This window comes from Dermacentor andersoni, chromosome 3 (assembly GCF_023375885.2).
Source record: "Dermacentor andersoni chromosome 3, qqDerAnde1_hic_scaffold, whole genome shotgun sequence".
Classification (NCBI taxonomy): domain Eukaryota; kingdom Metazoa; phylum Arthropoda; class Arachnida; order Ixodida; family Ixodidae; genus Dermacentor; species Dermacentor andersoni.
This window is the reverse complement of record NC_092816.1, coordinates 58,223,550-58,238,201: the sequence shown is the minus strand read 5'-3', so window position 1 is coordinate 58,238,201 and position 14,652 is coordinate 58,223,550. Positions and strand designations below refer to the sequence as shown.

Sequence of the window (14,652 nt, the reverse complement as noted above, 5' to 3'; positions counted from 1 at the left end):
TTTTATATTGTTTGCTCACATATGTCAAGCAACATGGTAAAAGTTAATACTTCAAGCAATGTACCCGAGGTTTTAACATATCAGAACTACGATAGAACAAGAATGTGGGAGTTGCAAAGAACCAATGTCTTAAAGTGCAGACAAATATAGCATGGGGCGATGTTGGCAGGGGAGGAAAATATAAACAGCAGGCTAATTTGAGCCAGTTGGCACATAAGCGAAGAAACAGTGCATTAGAACAGAACAGCAGGAGACAAGATTCCAAAGCACAGTTTTCTTTGCCCAGGTAGGCAAAGGCCGCTGCCACCTTGGTCACAATTTCAGAACAGATTGTCATCTAACCACAGAAAACTGCGTTGACTGGCTGAAAAAAAAAAAAAATTCATGCAGATATCATGCACCGTGGGAACCTGTTTAGGCAAAGCTTTCGTGAACCAACAAGAGGAAACTGTGCCAACACAAGAAGCGATGCAGAGTGATATTTCTTCCTCGTGCAGCATATATGAGCAACAAACGTGCCCTAAAACCCTACTCCGCCACTGCGATTGACCCTACAGATGCTTGCAGGCAAACGCACCACAATCGATGCCACAAAGAAAACTTCACTGAACACAACCTAAACAACCATAGTCAGTGTTGTTCCATGGAAACTAAAATTGTGGCTCACCAGATATGGTTGCAAAAGAATGACGTGACTTCCTTTTTCAGGCACAAAATTTCTATCTTTACTGTCAGTACATCGTGCTGACAGCTAGCGGAGTGCTGGACAGCAGCAAAATTGCACTTTGAGCTGTGATGCATAACATGACTCGGTAGCCCCAGTGTGTCCCACTTATAAGAAGCTTTCAACGTTCCTGCCATACAATGACCTCAAACATCAACCGAGAACTTTCCTGTGCGCGTCGTTTCATTTCTTTGTCACAATATATGAATTAGCTTGCTAGGCAAACTATCAGGCAAACCTAGCCAGGTTTCATATAAAAAAACTATTTTGCACACATGCAAATAACTCTACATAAGCACTCCATGCACCAAGAAAAAAGGTTGACTAGCATTCTTACATTCCCCGATTTGTCAAGGTTTTGCTTGACCATCTGACATTGGCTTCTAAACAGTATTAATACAATGTCACATGAAATACTGCATCCTAGTACAAATTCTTGATAACAAAATTTAGTGCTGCATGAACGTGATAGTACTAGTATTAACTTGACCATGTGAAATGAATGCACGTGATAGATTGACATTATGCCCATGCTTTAAAGTCAACACAATAAATAACATTCAAGAGCGATGCTTTAGCAGGAAAACAGGTGATGGCACAGCTCATCTACCCAAAGGAGATGGATGCATGAAACTACATGTGCACACCTTACCTCCAAGTACACACTACTTCAAAGATGCACTTTACACACAAATCGGCTATACCGCGTCTCTACCAGCTCTGCGACTAGTCTGCTTTCAATTATATTCTGCATTCCTTAAAGCCCAAGTGGCAACATAAAACAGCACAGATAAAAGAGGATCCCTGGAGCTCATTGTCTTCGCTAAGTGTACTGTTTTCTGGTGTCACTTGGCACTTCATAAAATTTTGCAGTACTGGCAAGCCAAACGCAACAAAACTTTTGCACTGGCTAAATTGGTAATATGCGAGCAGCGCATACACTACTGAGGCAATCATAACAATCCTGCAGGACCAGTAATTGTCCGAATATTTTAATAACAGCCTTTAAATAGCAGTAAAGCAGATAGCATGTCTACCTGGTGTTTAATGGATAATGCGCAAATCTCGGACCACAGCCCTTGAGATTTTTCAGCGTGCTGGGGGTGCCGTCTAATCTAGACTAATGTCATGCCAAGGATCTACGCCGGTTCTCAACGTTTTCAGTACTGCGTCATTTCCGGTGCACGGTGACGACACATCTCACTTTCTTCATTTTCAATATCCAAAACATCTATTTTTGATAGCTTTTCGTGCCAAATCTACTCTTATTTCAAATGTTAAATTTCGTGTGGAAGCTGCTTGATGTCTACGCTAAGACTAAGCTTCTTACGATGTCCAAAATTTGAGTAGCAGCTGTTCTCTAGGAAATAGCACTTGATCCTGCAGTAGCGGGGCCCTTCAGTGAAGGCACGGAAACCTGTGGGTAATGGCCACCATGTCAAAAGCAATGCTTCCACCAATCACCACAACCTGCTACTGCCAGCAATGCCAACAGGCACATTTTGGACTTCAGCAGTACTATACTCACAAACAACTTTCTGTGGCTATGAAGGGAAAGCTACAAAGGCAAAGCATGCACAAGTGAGAGTGCTTCTGAAAAGAGTCCACGTTTTCATCAATGTTAGTTTAAGCTGGGGAAGAGAAAACGTAAACATCTTATCAGCAACAGTTAAATAAGACAAAACACACCAGCGAATGTAAAAGTTTACTTATTTTACGTTTTTTTTCCTTCCGCAAACGTGTAACCATCGCACATGGAAACTGTGTTGATTCAGCGTCTGCTCCAAACAACCAAAAGCAGTGTCACACTGGCGGACTACTTGGCACGGTAACACGTGCAGAAGCTCCACCCCCGTAGCTTTCCCTTCTTAGCCACAGAAATTTGTCTGCGAGTTCATACTATACAAGACTCCAGATTTTGCCACATGTCCCCACTCAGTACACTTTCTTGCACGTGCATATACCAGCTGCAACCACTTTGACACACCTGCCCCCAGTCCCATGGCTTCATTGTTTTGACACCACAATGAAAATTCTGGACAAACAATATGCTGATCGCTCAAAAGGGCACAATGCAAGGCTTTACGATACTTTGCAGACCCGTCTGGTCAATTGGAATTTCCTACACGTTTCTCCAACGAAGTGCCAACCACGCAGCCTTGTGTTAACTGATAAGTAATGCAATGAACACCACTGTTAATATTACAGGGCAAACCATCAGTCGTGCACCACCACATAGGGTGTATAATAAAGAAATGGTAGTGTGAGCCAAAACATACAAATTGTACGTGTTAAACAGGTGTGAAATAGCCATCGCAAAAAAAATGCAAGCTACAGGGGAAGGAACCAAGCAAAACTATCTACCTTGTCTTGGTGCAAACTGCAATGACTATTATTTGCAGGCATGCTTGTAGAGGTACGAATAATGTTTTATTTTAATAAAACATTCTTTTAATGTTCAGCTAAAGCAATTTTGCACAAGGTAGCAGAAGTGCATGTTTTCGGAGCAGTGCATGTATACCTCATACATGGCACCCGTAACATTCAGAGCCCCTAGAGTAGATATGTTACCAGCAAGAATGTACTCGCAAATTGGTGAGGCACGTAACATGAAGCATTGTGTAAAGGATAATAAGGGGAATAATAGACACCCACCGGTTCATACAAATTGCTACAAAGGAAACCCATACAGGTTCCTCGAAAGAAAAGCCTCGCAGTTGAAGAAAAATTCGTTCTGGTCCTTTTCTTTCTCGAGGAATCCGTATGGGTTTTTCTTGTAGCAATTGCTACAAACAGGAGAGTGATTTTCCCTTTATTAATGACTTCTCTCCACCTTGAGGGTTTCCGCAGAACTATTATGTGTAAAGGATAATGGGCTTTACTCTAACAGCAGGTTCTGTGTGCATGAATAGGCACTTATTGCCAGGAGTATCATTCAGACAACCTAGTTTGCGCAAAACCTTTTATCAGATGTAAGCACATGCCAATGTAAGTGCTATTCTAATGCATGCAGACTTGGAACAGTAGGCACCTATTTATAATACCGGAGGTTGCTTGAGACAGTTTGCAAAACAATGCTGTACACTATATATATATGAGGCTACAATTACATTTACAGACAATCGAGCTACAGGAACATAAGCACACAGAATGTCCTACACCTTGGTCCAAACAAAACGCAACCTTGATTACATTAACTGATGAACAGATCCTTGCAAACAGCACGAGCCTGGAACCAATGCAGTCACATGAGAATGTTCAATTAAGGGACACCATTTGATATTACTGTAGTGTTTTTCGGTTTCAACAGTGACGACACTGACAAATGTAGCAATGTGCACTGTATGAACAGATGCTACTGAGCCTCACAAGGAGGACAACAGGCACATTTTAAGCATAAGTAACATCGGTGTGGCAACTTCCTAGCCCTCAATAGCCTCAAATACTGGTCGTACATTAATTCCTGTATCATTTGACATTACAATTAAAATTATGCGAAACCAAGAACCCTGACCACTCGAAAGGCACCATGCGAGGCTTTACGAGACATTACGCCTGGTCGCCACGCGGCGCGGCACAAGCGAGCAGCGTCTTGTCAGTTGAAAGGCTGCCTTCACCCTACGCGTACAACGTTGTTGGTAAAGGGGGGAGGGGGGGGCAATCACCATCGGAAACCGAACTTCTGTGTTTCAAGCGCTCTGTGCAAACATCACTAGACGCCACGAACGTAGCGAGATTTGTACGCCATGAGGCATACTCGCGGAAAAGCGACACACGCAACATATGTGACAACGTGGACTCTTGCCCGCTGCACAGATAACGCAACTGCGCCTCTTCCTAACAGCACAGATCATCTGTGGTAAGACGGCGTGCCCTCATTAGCGAAAAAAAAAAAAAAAAAGATCACAGCTATTCCCACCACACGAGAGGCGGGCATGTGCGTAAGCTCAAGAACTTGTGAAAAAAATTATCCGGAGATTCCAATCAACGATCGCAAAAGATAGCGCGAGCTAATCGCGACAGCGGAACACTCCAGCAGTATACGCGTTCGAGAGAAGCGAGGACCGTCCCAGCCACGAGATGCTGGCGGCATGCTTTCTTCCCTCGCCCCACACGGGGCGGTCGGGTCGGTCAACCGGCCTGCCTCGCGCTGGCACGGCCAAGCACGCCACTACTGCGTGCAGCGCGAGGCGATGCTCGCGGGCGCACGTAGTGCACCAATAACACGCGCTCTCGCGACAGGCCGTGCACTTCAACTTTCTTCTTTCCTCTAACCCTCATCAAAAAGAACACCATAAAGAAAACGAGCAGTGGAAATCCTGTGAGGAATTCCAAATGTAGGGGAGACACTCGCCGAAATCTCCCGTTGACCGGATCTGCAACATGCCTCCGAGCCATAGAGAGGGGCAGCGGGCGACAACGCAGCGCCGCTGGTGCCAACGTGGCCACGGCACTGCAGCCCAAGGACTGGCAGAACAATCGCACTCGGCACGGCGTTGCCTTCGCAGTGACACGGGTCACAGGCGCCAGGGCGGCCGTGCTCGAGCGAATTAACGCGAAGCAACCCGTTCTAAGCCTATTCGCCAATATCCGTCGACGTGTCATCGACTCGCCGGAGCGGGTGGGGGGGACCCCTCCGGGAAAACGACAACATGACACCACGCGAGCGAAGGGCTTGCGCTGATAAAAGGTCGTGGATCGGCGGCGCTCGCGAAAAACGGCACTCGAGACCGATGTCTCGCGAGTAATGCGCAGTGAGAACGTGTCTTTCCTTACCGTACTGTATCCGTGAAGGGCCGTCCTGTGAAGAAACTGTTACGCTAGCCGCTCCAGCCTGTCTTGTCCAATTGGCTGCGAAAATAAGACCGCGAGCAGAAAAGGAAGACAAAATTACGCTCGCGTGCGGCACGGGAACGTTCTCCGGGCAAATATTCAGCCGCCAGCGAGTGCTGAAGCTCGCAAGCGATCGCCGTGGGCGAGCAAAATACGTACCCGGGCCAAGAAGACAAAATCTACGGGTCGCAGACTTCGTCGGCGGCTGTGCCTGTGCTCGGCTCGCCTCTCTCGCGAGCTGCGAGAACGTGTGCAGCAGGAAGCGGCCGCTGCGATTGGTTCCTTGCGCTTCCATGTGGACGCTGCCAGCCAATCGCGTGCCCGAATTGCAGTTCTTTTTTTTTCTTTTTCTTCCTTTATTTTTATCAGATGCGAGACCGACGCCCGATAGAGCAGTACATTTTCGTTCTACGTGGTGCTTTCGATGTTCCTCCCAGTTCGGGTCAGCAAAAGAATAGAGAGGAAAAAATATACATATATGTAGTGAAGTGGTTAAAGCTGCGGCACTGCACCGCACTAGCAACTTGCCACCGCTGCAGCAGTCGTATTGGCACCGACACGCTGCAACTTCAAGAGCATCCATGAGCGCATCTCTCTGCGCTGCAGCGGCAGCTTGTTTACAACCAACACGCTCGCTGCCCGAATCAATACGCTGGTGCGCAGCAAACGAAATTCGCACAATGCCTTTGAAACAATCAAAGCTTAGCTCAGTTTATTCACAGATGTCCTTTTCTGCGTTCCGTTCTTTTTTTTGTACAATCACAGGACGTTTGTACAAAAACAAAGAAAAAGCTTGAGCTGTACTTAACTCCTTCGGAATATATCTAACGTGGTGTGTGTGTGATGAGTGTACATTATGTACAGAATATACAGTCGGGTCGCGAGTATTCTCGTGACCCCGCATGCGCAATTGTAATGCCGAGGGGGGCGCATCAAATAAAATCATACACGTAACATTGCTTTCGAGGAGTCAATCACAGCAGCGCATAACGCGAAGGAAACACTTTCAACAAAGCAGGAAAAAGAAACAAACTCAACAAGTGATGAGGTGGTTGTACCTACATACCATCGCACCCAACCCCTCGACAAAAAAAAAGAAACAAGAAAAGGATGTCTTTCCTTTAGCATACATTTTAAGAATAACTTAAGTGTGACTTAGGTCATGTGGCAGCAACACCAGGTCAAAAAAAGAATAGACAGAACGTGCTGCTACACAGAACATTGCCATCTGCTCAACTTGCATATCAGTAAATTAAAAATAATGAGGCGCATAGCAGGCAACCTCTGGTTGCTAATGAAATGATGTGATTAGAACCTTGCATGACATAGAACGTAAAATCAATTCTGTCAATAAAGACCTCTAGCGTTGACCAACATGACAATGAGAATAATGTGAGCTGGGAAATGAGCCATAGAAGCCACATCCAAGTTATTCTGTTTAGGCCAGCTAGTGAACAAATGAATTGGTCTAAACGGCTGATATAAGCAAAATCGCTACTTGACAAGTCACAGCAGCACAAAGTCTTTGCGCTCTGACAACCTCGTGCCCTAAGTGGAGTGCAGGAAGGTTGCTTCACACAGACTTTGGCTTCAGCCACAATCACCGCTTTCAGAACATTCAGAAAAGCAGAGAAGAAGGAGATACCAGTTTCCATTAAACACAATAGAAAGGATCAAGAAAACAATTGACACAACAGTGTGGCAGACACATATACACTTGAAACGCACTATGCATGAAATGACTTACTTAGAACCGAATTTTGTTGACAAGTCCTGGAGTGTTATTCCTGGTCAAACACTTTTGGGGATATAACTTTCAGCAAACACAGAGTGACTAAATCAGCGGGCAGATCGCCCATCTCTTTAGCTAGACGTCGCACCAGATACCATGTTACACAAAAGTAGAAGTATCCTCAAATGTGATCGACCAAGAGTACAGTTTCTGGTGACAATAGGGTAAAAAGCAAAAGTTGTGTGAAAGAAGGAAAATAATGTGAAATGCTGCACCTACAATTAGGCTTACATTAAAAGAAAGAAAGAACTTCAAGCAGTGACTGCAAAATTTTCACTGCAAGAGAACGCATTTGTACCACAGCAGCATACGAAAAAAATGTGCCTGCGCCCTGCTTACAGAACAGGACTACAGCAACACATCCGTTTTTCATTTTAAACAATGAACCACCTTATAGAGCATGATGCCAGGAAAGTACAATGCAAACCAGGCGAGTCCAGATAAAGGCTTGATGCCTTCGGGCTAGTGGGTCAGTTCTGTGTAATGCTCGACCCACAACATGTAAAACAGCGTACTAGTTCCAAGTCTCAAGGCTGTCTAGCACTCATCCTTTGCCATTACAACATACGTCAACGACACCAACACTTTATCCATCCCTCTATTGCCTTTGAGGGTAAGAGAAAAAATATACTGTCCTAGGGCTAAGGTCAGTGAATCAACTACAACAGCAGAACGAGTGCTGTACCAAGGCCCAGTCGTGCATGATGGCACATTGTGCTGTCGTCTAGAGTCGCATCTAGCAAATTTGAAGTGCGGCAACAGGCCCCCGATACCTAAGCTAAAACACTGGTGCCCGCTCTTCTCGATCTTGAAAGAATTCATTTGCTTAACAAAAAGTCATTTTCGAAGCTAAGTCACATCACTCAAATAAACTTCGGGACATCATCGTGTCACCATGTTCCACAAGTGTGGCTTACACACAACACAGCCACACACATTTCATCCACATTCTCTCATGGTGGAAGCCGGACGACGAGAGCTGCAGAGAAGGGTGCCAAGGCGGCCCTTTAAAGTTTCATCTGTCAAAACGGTTACGCTGCTGCAGACACCTTGAACGTGTCCAGTGGTGGTGGGGCTCGTCTAAAGGCCTTTCTTTCTTTTCTTTTTGCTTTTTTTTTCGTGGAAACAGAGACCACCAGGAACATAATGTGGCTCGTCGCTATGGAGGAAGCAAGGAGCACAGGCGTCAAGCAGCTCCTTTCCTCCACTCGACTCGAAGGGCCGAGGTCTACCAGCGACATTAGTCAGCAACAAGGCCACCACCGTGCAGGAGGTGACGTAAGCGCAGGTCCCATCAAGATGCCGGCGACTCCCATGGTGGATTGGTTGGGGTCAAGCTTGCTGTTGGCTTGATAAAGGTTTTGGCAACAGGAAGGGACGTCTGCACGTCATCTGCCACCACCTGACTTGGACGAATGTCAAGTTTCGGCTCCGAGGCTTGGATGTGGAGAAGGGTAGGAGGGAGCACCGGGCGCCGCCTCGCAGGTGGCGACGGCGGCGATGCAGGGGCGGTGCGGCCGAAAGAGGAGGAAATGACAAGGCGTCCACAGCAAACGCTACCACATGTTGTGAAGGTGCAGATTGCGGCTCAGCACCGAGCGCACATCACTGGTGAAGCGCAGTGCGTCCAACACGGGCAGTAGGTTGAGCAGTGCCATGTCCCTTGGGTCCGAAAACCATGACTTGATGGGGATGGCATTGTCTGCAGGTCAACCAAGAAATGGGGAGAACAAAATAATAAAGCATACTGTCACTGTAAGACGGGAATACACAGAGAGCAGGCCAAAACCAGATGGTCTCACAATGACTTCTGGGATTTCTGGCACACGTCTCGGCTGTGGCTGTATGACACTAGGTACCAGTGGGGGAGCTCACATAACAGTGTCACTAGCGATGCTTGTGCCGATTGCTTAAAGATGACAATCAGTGGGATGCTTGGTCAGACAACGATCCAACTACCACGCAAGGATGATGGCATGCTGCTCCACTGACCAGCTGTGGCCTTAGAGGGTCCCTCACCAGGCCACACAGCTAACTCAGGTTATACGCTGAAAGTCATTACGTGCCTTCTAGGGAGCGTTCTGCCACAAAAATTTTTCAAATTTGTTCATTAATAGCCGAGATAGAAATATTGCAATGCCGCAAACCCATGATTTCGGGAGGTGAGCTTTACTGCCTAGCGAGACACTCTTTCCACTTGGCCCATCTAAGCCTCTGCAAGCAAAATTCCTTCCCTGCACTCTCCCATACCAGAGCTCAAGAAATGCGTGTCGCATACATCACGGGCCCCGCCTTCACATTTTTTTTCTCTTCTTCGCTTTCTTGCGGCACGGCACACTTCCGCTGACGGCATTGCGCACAAGCTGTTGCGACTGTCTTGTTTCTCACAGCACACGATTTTGTGTGCTGTGCCCGAGGACATCTGACTGGCGGTGTAAGACAGTGCTACGTAAACACTGAGGCAGAACAAGTGGATCACTAAGCATGATCATGCGCTGGACAAGGTAGAAAATGGCATAATTTCGGTGTTTGCGCACGACTGCACGATGTGGGAACAAGCATAGGAAACGGAAGTACATATCTCTTGCTGCGATGCGAAGTAAAACAAAAACACACAGACATTTGGTTTGTGCATTTTATTATTTCTCTAAACTTTATTTCATCTATTCTAGCAATATATACAAATAACAGTTGATGCCTTGAAAAATTCTCGAAGTCACGTGTCACCAGGAGTGACGTCACAGTGCAAACACGAGTACATAGGCACACTGGCATGTGTACGTCATCCTCCGGCTAGGAGCATGGCGGCCACGAGAAGGGAAAACGCCATTCGGTTTGAAATTTCATATCTTTCTTGGTGTGTAGTGATGTAATACTTTGCAGACACGATCCTTATCACGCATTGTATGCAATGTGCTTGTCAGCTCAAAATGGCCAGACCTGGTGAGGGGCCCTTTAAATAATGATACACAGGCCAGAACTACTGGTTACCTACAGGTAAACTGACCTAACAGTACACTTCCGAAATGGAGCTCGAACCAACCAAACTGATTTTAAAGGGTTTTATGATTCATAATCGCAGTTTGGCTTTGAAAGATGCTCCAAACCAATTTTGATCAACTGGGGTCTCTTACGTGCCCCAAAGTACATGTGCAAAAAAGGTTTAGCAAGCTGCTCGCATCATAATGCAGCCTCCTTTGGCCAGGAATCAAAACCATGACCGCAATGGGTAGCTAAGGATCAACACTGGAAACAAGCAGCGGCATCAAATCTGAATCATCTCTAGCATCTCATTAAAGGGACACTAAAGGCAAATATTAAGTCAAGCTAAAGTGATAGATTAGTGCTCGAGAATCTCTAAAGCGTCAATACAGTTGAACCCAATTATAACGACACCGGTTTTAACAATATATCGGTTATAACAATGAGAAGCTGCTGCACTGTTGACTTTTGTATGTTTTCAATAGTGAAATAACCAGCTTACTACAATACCCTGACGCCGCATTATCGGTCATAATGATGAAGTCTGGCTGCTGGGTGTCCGAGCCGAAAGGTAGTGAAATGCGATATCCTTGAAAAGCAAAAAAGAAAACGAGAAATTCAAGCTGCTGCACGATGGGCCGCTGCTCCAACAGCCGCAGCATGCCAATTTTCCAGCCATCTCCGCGCGGCTCTCTCCCGTCGCCCATCCATCCCTCCAAACACGATTGGGCTGTGCCCATAGCTCTATGCCACCCTACCCTCCCAAACAAAAATGGACCGCGCCAACTGCGCCACAAGCAGATTGCACTGGGCCATGCTCCCGCATCATGTGGCATGCGCAGGCGTGAGACAGAAAATCTCGGGGCTTTCGCTCCTTGAATATATGAGTCTGCCTAGGCACTACGCAAGAGGTTTCTTAGCGCGTGTTGTATGCGTTTGTCCCCTAGACATGCCGGCATTGTGGAGTGCGGTCGAGTTTGTTTACGCCCCTCCGCTGGCTACCCGCCGCTGCTTACCCGCGTGGTGAGGCAGTAGGCACGGGCGCCTCATTTGGTAATCGCTGCGTCTGAAGGGGCAAGGTTCTGACTGGTATTGTATAAGTAGCGGGTCGCTTTTTTCGTCATGACGATACATTGGATACGTTACAAGCACTGCTCTAGGAGGGCACATGTAACCGGCAAACGGAGGCCTCAGGAGAGCACCTGAGGTTATAATAAAGCAGGCGGCGCAGGATCTCCAGGGCGTCCAAGGGGTAGCGGGGGGGATCAAAGCTGGAAGCAGCGGGGCCCGTGGGTTGGAGCCGCAGAGGCTGAAGTGTGCCAGGGAAAGCTTGCAAAAAAAAAAAAAAAGGCATTCTGCTTCGGCCTTTGCATCTGGTGCCTTTAGCCAGCAAAGGCATAGCATTTAAGACCTGCAATATACATATAGAGGGCGTCCCTTGGGTAATTGGAGATTTCAAGGAGAGGCCTTCGTCCTGGAGTGGACATAAAGATAGGCTGATAATAATAATCTCACGACGAGTCGATTTTGTGGTGCTCATTTCGACTAAAAAAAAAATTTTCGGTCTGCAATCGCGGACAGCCGATCTTATACACCCCTGGCATGCTTCGGCCTCACCGAGCCCCAACCTGCGGACCAACCCGGGTTTTAGCTTTGGTGTCCTGGAAGTGCCACCAATAATGCAAAATAATGACATATTGTTACAGTTAGTAAAAAAACACGATTGAATAAATATATTTACACCCAGCCGCCAACTTAAGACGCTAAGTTCAGCACTACGGCGTCCCACGACTTCTGCAACACCAGTCAAAATTTTGCCCCTGAAGGTAAGTCAGACAGACTTGCTAAGGCCTTATAGATTTTCAATATATGTGGCTCGAGCTCTACTACGGTCGCAAGCTATGGTCCGCCACAACTTAGAACGAGTGCTGCAGGTGTGAGACAGTCTGTCCGACACAGCAGTCGCCAAATCAGGCGTCAATGCCCGCTGCTTCACCTATTTTCTGCACCGGCAGCCAGCGTTGGAGAGTAAACAAACTCAACCCCACTATCCAATGCCGGCATGCCTAGGGACAGACGCCTACAACACATGCTAAAGAATCCTCCTCCGTAGTACCTAGGCAGAATCATATATTCGAAGAGCGAAATCCCCCAGATTTTCTCTCTCGAGCCTGCGCAGAAACGGCTGGCGATCCCTCAAATGAACGTTTCGTGTGCTCCCACAGAGGTTGCAGAAGATAGTGCGCCAGCTAAAGTGTACTAGATTAATGTACATTATTCTAGTACACTATAGTGCCAGCCTTTTCTGCCCCCCCCCCCCCCCCTCTGCAAGAACCACTTCGCTCACATGTTGTTCTCCCTCACTGATTACAGAATCAAGCGTCTTTAATTTCTTTAGATCACTATCATCATCATCATCATGTTCGCTGGCTCCTCATTCAGTGCAGTTCTGCGAGCAGCTTAATCGCTCGCATTAGTTTTTGTTGGGTGAGTCCAAGTCGTTCCCGGCCACGCGGTTTCTCAACCTCACTTGACTCGCCGCCGAAACCGAAGATGGCTGCTCCGCCCACTATCATCGGCAATGCACGCCGTTGCCAGTGAAAGGAAAGCGCACAGCTATAGATTTGACAACTAAGTGCTTCTAACCGATGAGACGATCGTAGCGAATGTGCTTGCATCGGATAGTGACGGCGGCAACGGCACTAGTGACGCGGTAGGGCAGGCTGCCTGAACGGTGTCTTCACAGGAGGCCCAGCATGATTCAGTCTCTCTGGGGCTTCCTTTTCGCGACGAACCTTCCGCTGCACTACGTGGAGCGCTTGGATGCCTTGGGTGTCGGTAAGCTTCGCGTAAAGCATGCATGCCTGACTGACATACGCTTTTCTAGTGCAAGCCAGTGAGAAGTACGTGCTGAGATGCTTGTGGCGATCTCTCCTCAGCGTTTCTTCTGGATTTCTCAAGCTGACAGGCTGCCACAGCAACCTTCTTTCATATCACTTGTCACCTGTGACACTCCTTTGCAGTTGTTATAGCAGTGCCATTCTTTAACACTGACAGCCACGGCTTGTTACACGCGATCGGAGCGCCCAGGAAGCAGTTAAACGAGTGAACACAATCAGCAGCCGGGTGGAGGAAGGTGGTGGCGAGGGGCACTGGCCTCCCTGCTTATATAGCTTTCTCGTATCATCTCTGCCATCCCCCTATTTTAATTTTTTAATGCAACCCGGTTATAACAACGGAATTTTCGCGGCACTTGAATATTGTTATAAGTAGGTTCGATTGTATTATCGCAAACAGGGCCTTAATAATAGAGAAACTGTGGTAAATGCAGGACATGATTAGAGACTCCCCCAGGACATTCAAGCACTTGTCCGATGACGAAAGCACTCCTCACTTAAATTCTGTCACGAGTACTCAACCACTCATTGCAAAAAATATAATTGTATTAAAAGACGAAATAAAATGCTACTTATCCAGCTCTATTTCACATTTTTAGAAGAAAGAACGCATTAAAATTACCCCCGACAACGACGTGGGCGGTCGAAATGTTTCATTTTTGTTCGACTCTGCGCAGCCCATGCTTTCGCGTTTCGCAGTTTCGTTATCGCGTAGTGCTGCGCTGGTTTTGCTGGCTTGCAAAACTCGCACAGACTGAATATGTTTCAGATATGAAATTTCAAACCGAACGCTGTTTTCCCTTCTCGTGGCCACCATGCTCCTAGCCGGAGGATGAGGTACACATGCCAGTGCGCCTATGTACACGTGTTCGCACTGTGACGTCGCTCGTGGTGACACGTGACTTCGAGAATTTTCCAAGGCAACACCTGTTATTTGTATAATCTATTGCTAGAATATATGAAATAAAGTTTAGAGAAATAATAAAACGCACAAACCGAATGTCTGTGGGTTTTTGTTTTACTTCGCACCGCAGCAAGAGATGTGTACTTCCGTTTCATCTGCATGTTCTCTTGTCGTGCAGGCACGCGCGCAGACACCGAAACTATGCCATTTTCTACCATGTCCAGCACATGATCATGCTTTGTGATCCGCTTGTTCTCCCTCAGCGTTCACGTAGCATTGACTTACACCCCTAGTCAGATGTCCTCGTGCACAGCACGCGCCGTTTTACTCACCAACGGTAACAAAGGGTGGTGATAGCAATGTCACCACTCCCCCGGTTGCGTGGCGGGAGATTTGAATTTCAATAAGGTATTCAGATCCTTTAGGTGCAATTTTCTCATAAACTATGTCTTTTCTTGTCACGAAACAAGCGTTGCGAGGTTTCTGGAACGGTATTTAAACAGTCCCCGTCGAATTATTA

At 46.9% G+C, this 14,652-nt stretch overlaps 2 protein-coding genes across 2 annotated transcripts in view; both read right to left on the bottom strand.

Annotated features, from left to right (window-relative positions):
* The window catches only part of Dp1 (satellite-binding protein 1 Dp1), a 43,815-nt gene extending 37,669 nt beyond the window's left edge, over nucleotides 1-6,146 (bottom strand). Inside the window, exons 1-2 of the mRNA XM_050195168.3 lie at nucleotides 5,717-6,146; nucleotides 5,501-5,575 (exon numbers count right to left, since the gene is read on the bottom strand). The gene's annotated coding sequence lies outside the window, so the exon portion shown is untranslated. The remainder of the gene's footprint in view (nucleotides 1-5,500; nucleotides 5,576-5,716) is intronic.
* Nucleotides 6,147-6,242: 96 nt separating this feature from the next.
* The window catches only part of Dd (CTD nuclear envelope phosphatase 1-like protein dullard), a 29,766-nt gene continuing 21,356 nt past the window's right edge, over nucleotides 6,243-14,652 (bottom strand). The window contains exon 7 of the mRNA XM_050195307.3: nucleotides 6,243-9,051. Coding sequence (XP_050051264.1) covers nucleotides 8,906-9,051 — 146 coding nt within the window. The 3' untranslated portion in view covers nucleotides 6,243-8,905. The remainder of the gene's footprint in view (nucleotides 9,052-14,652) is intronic.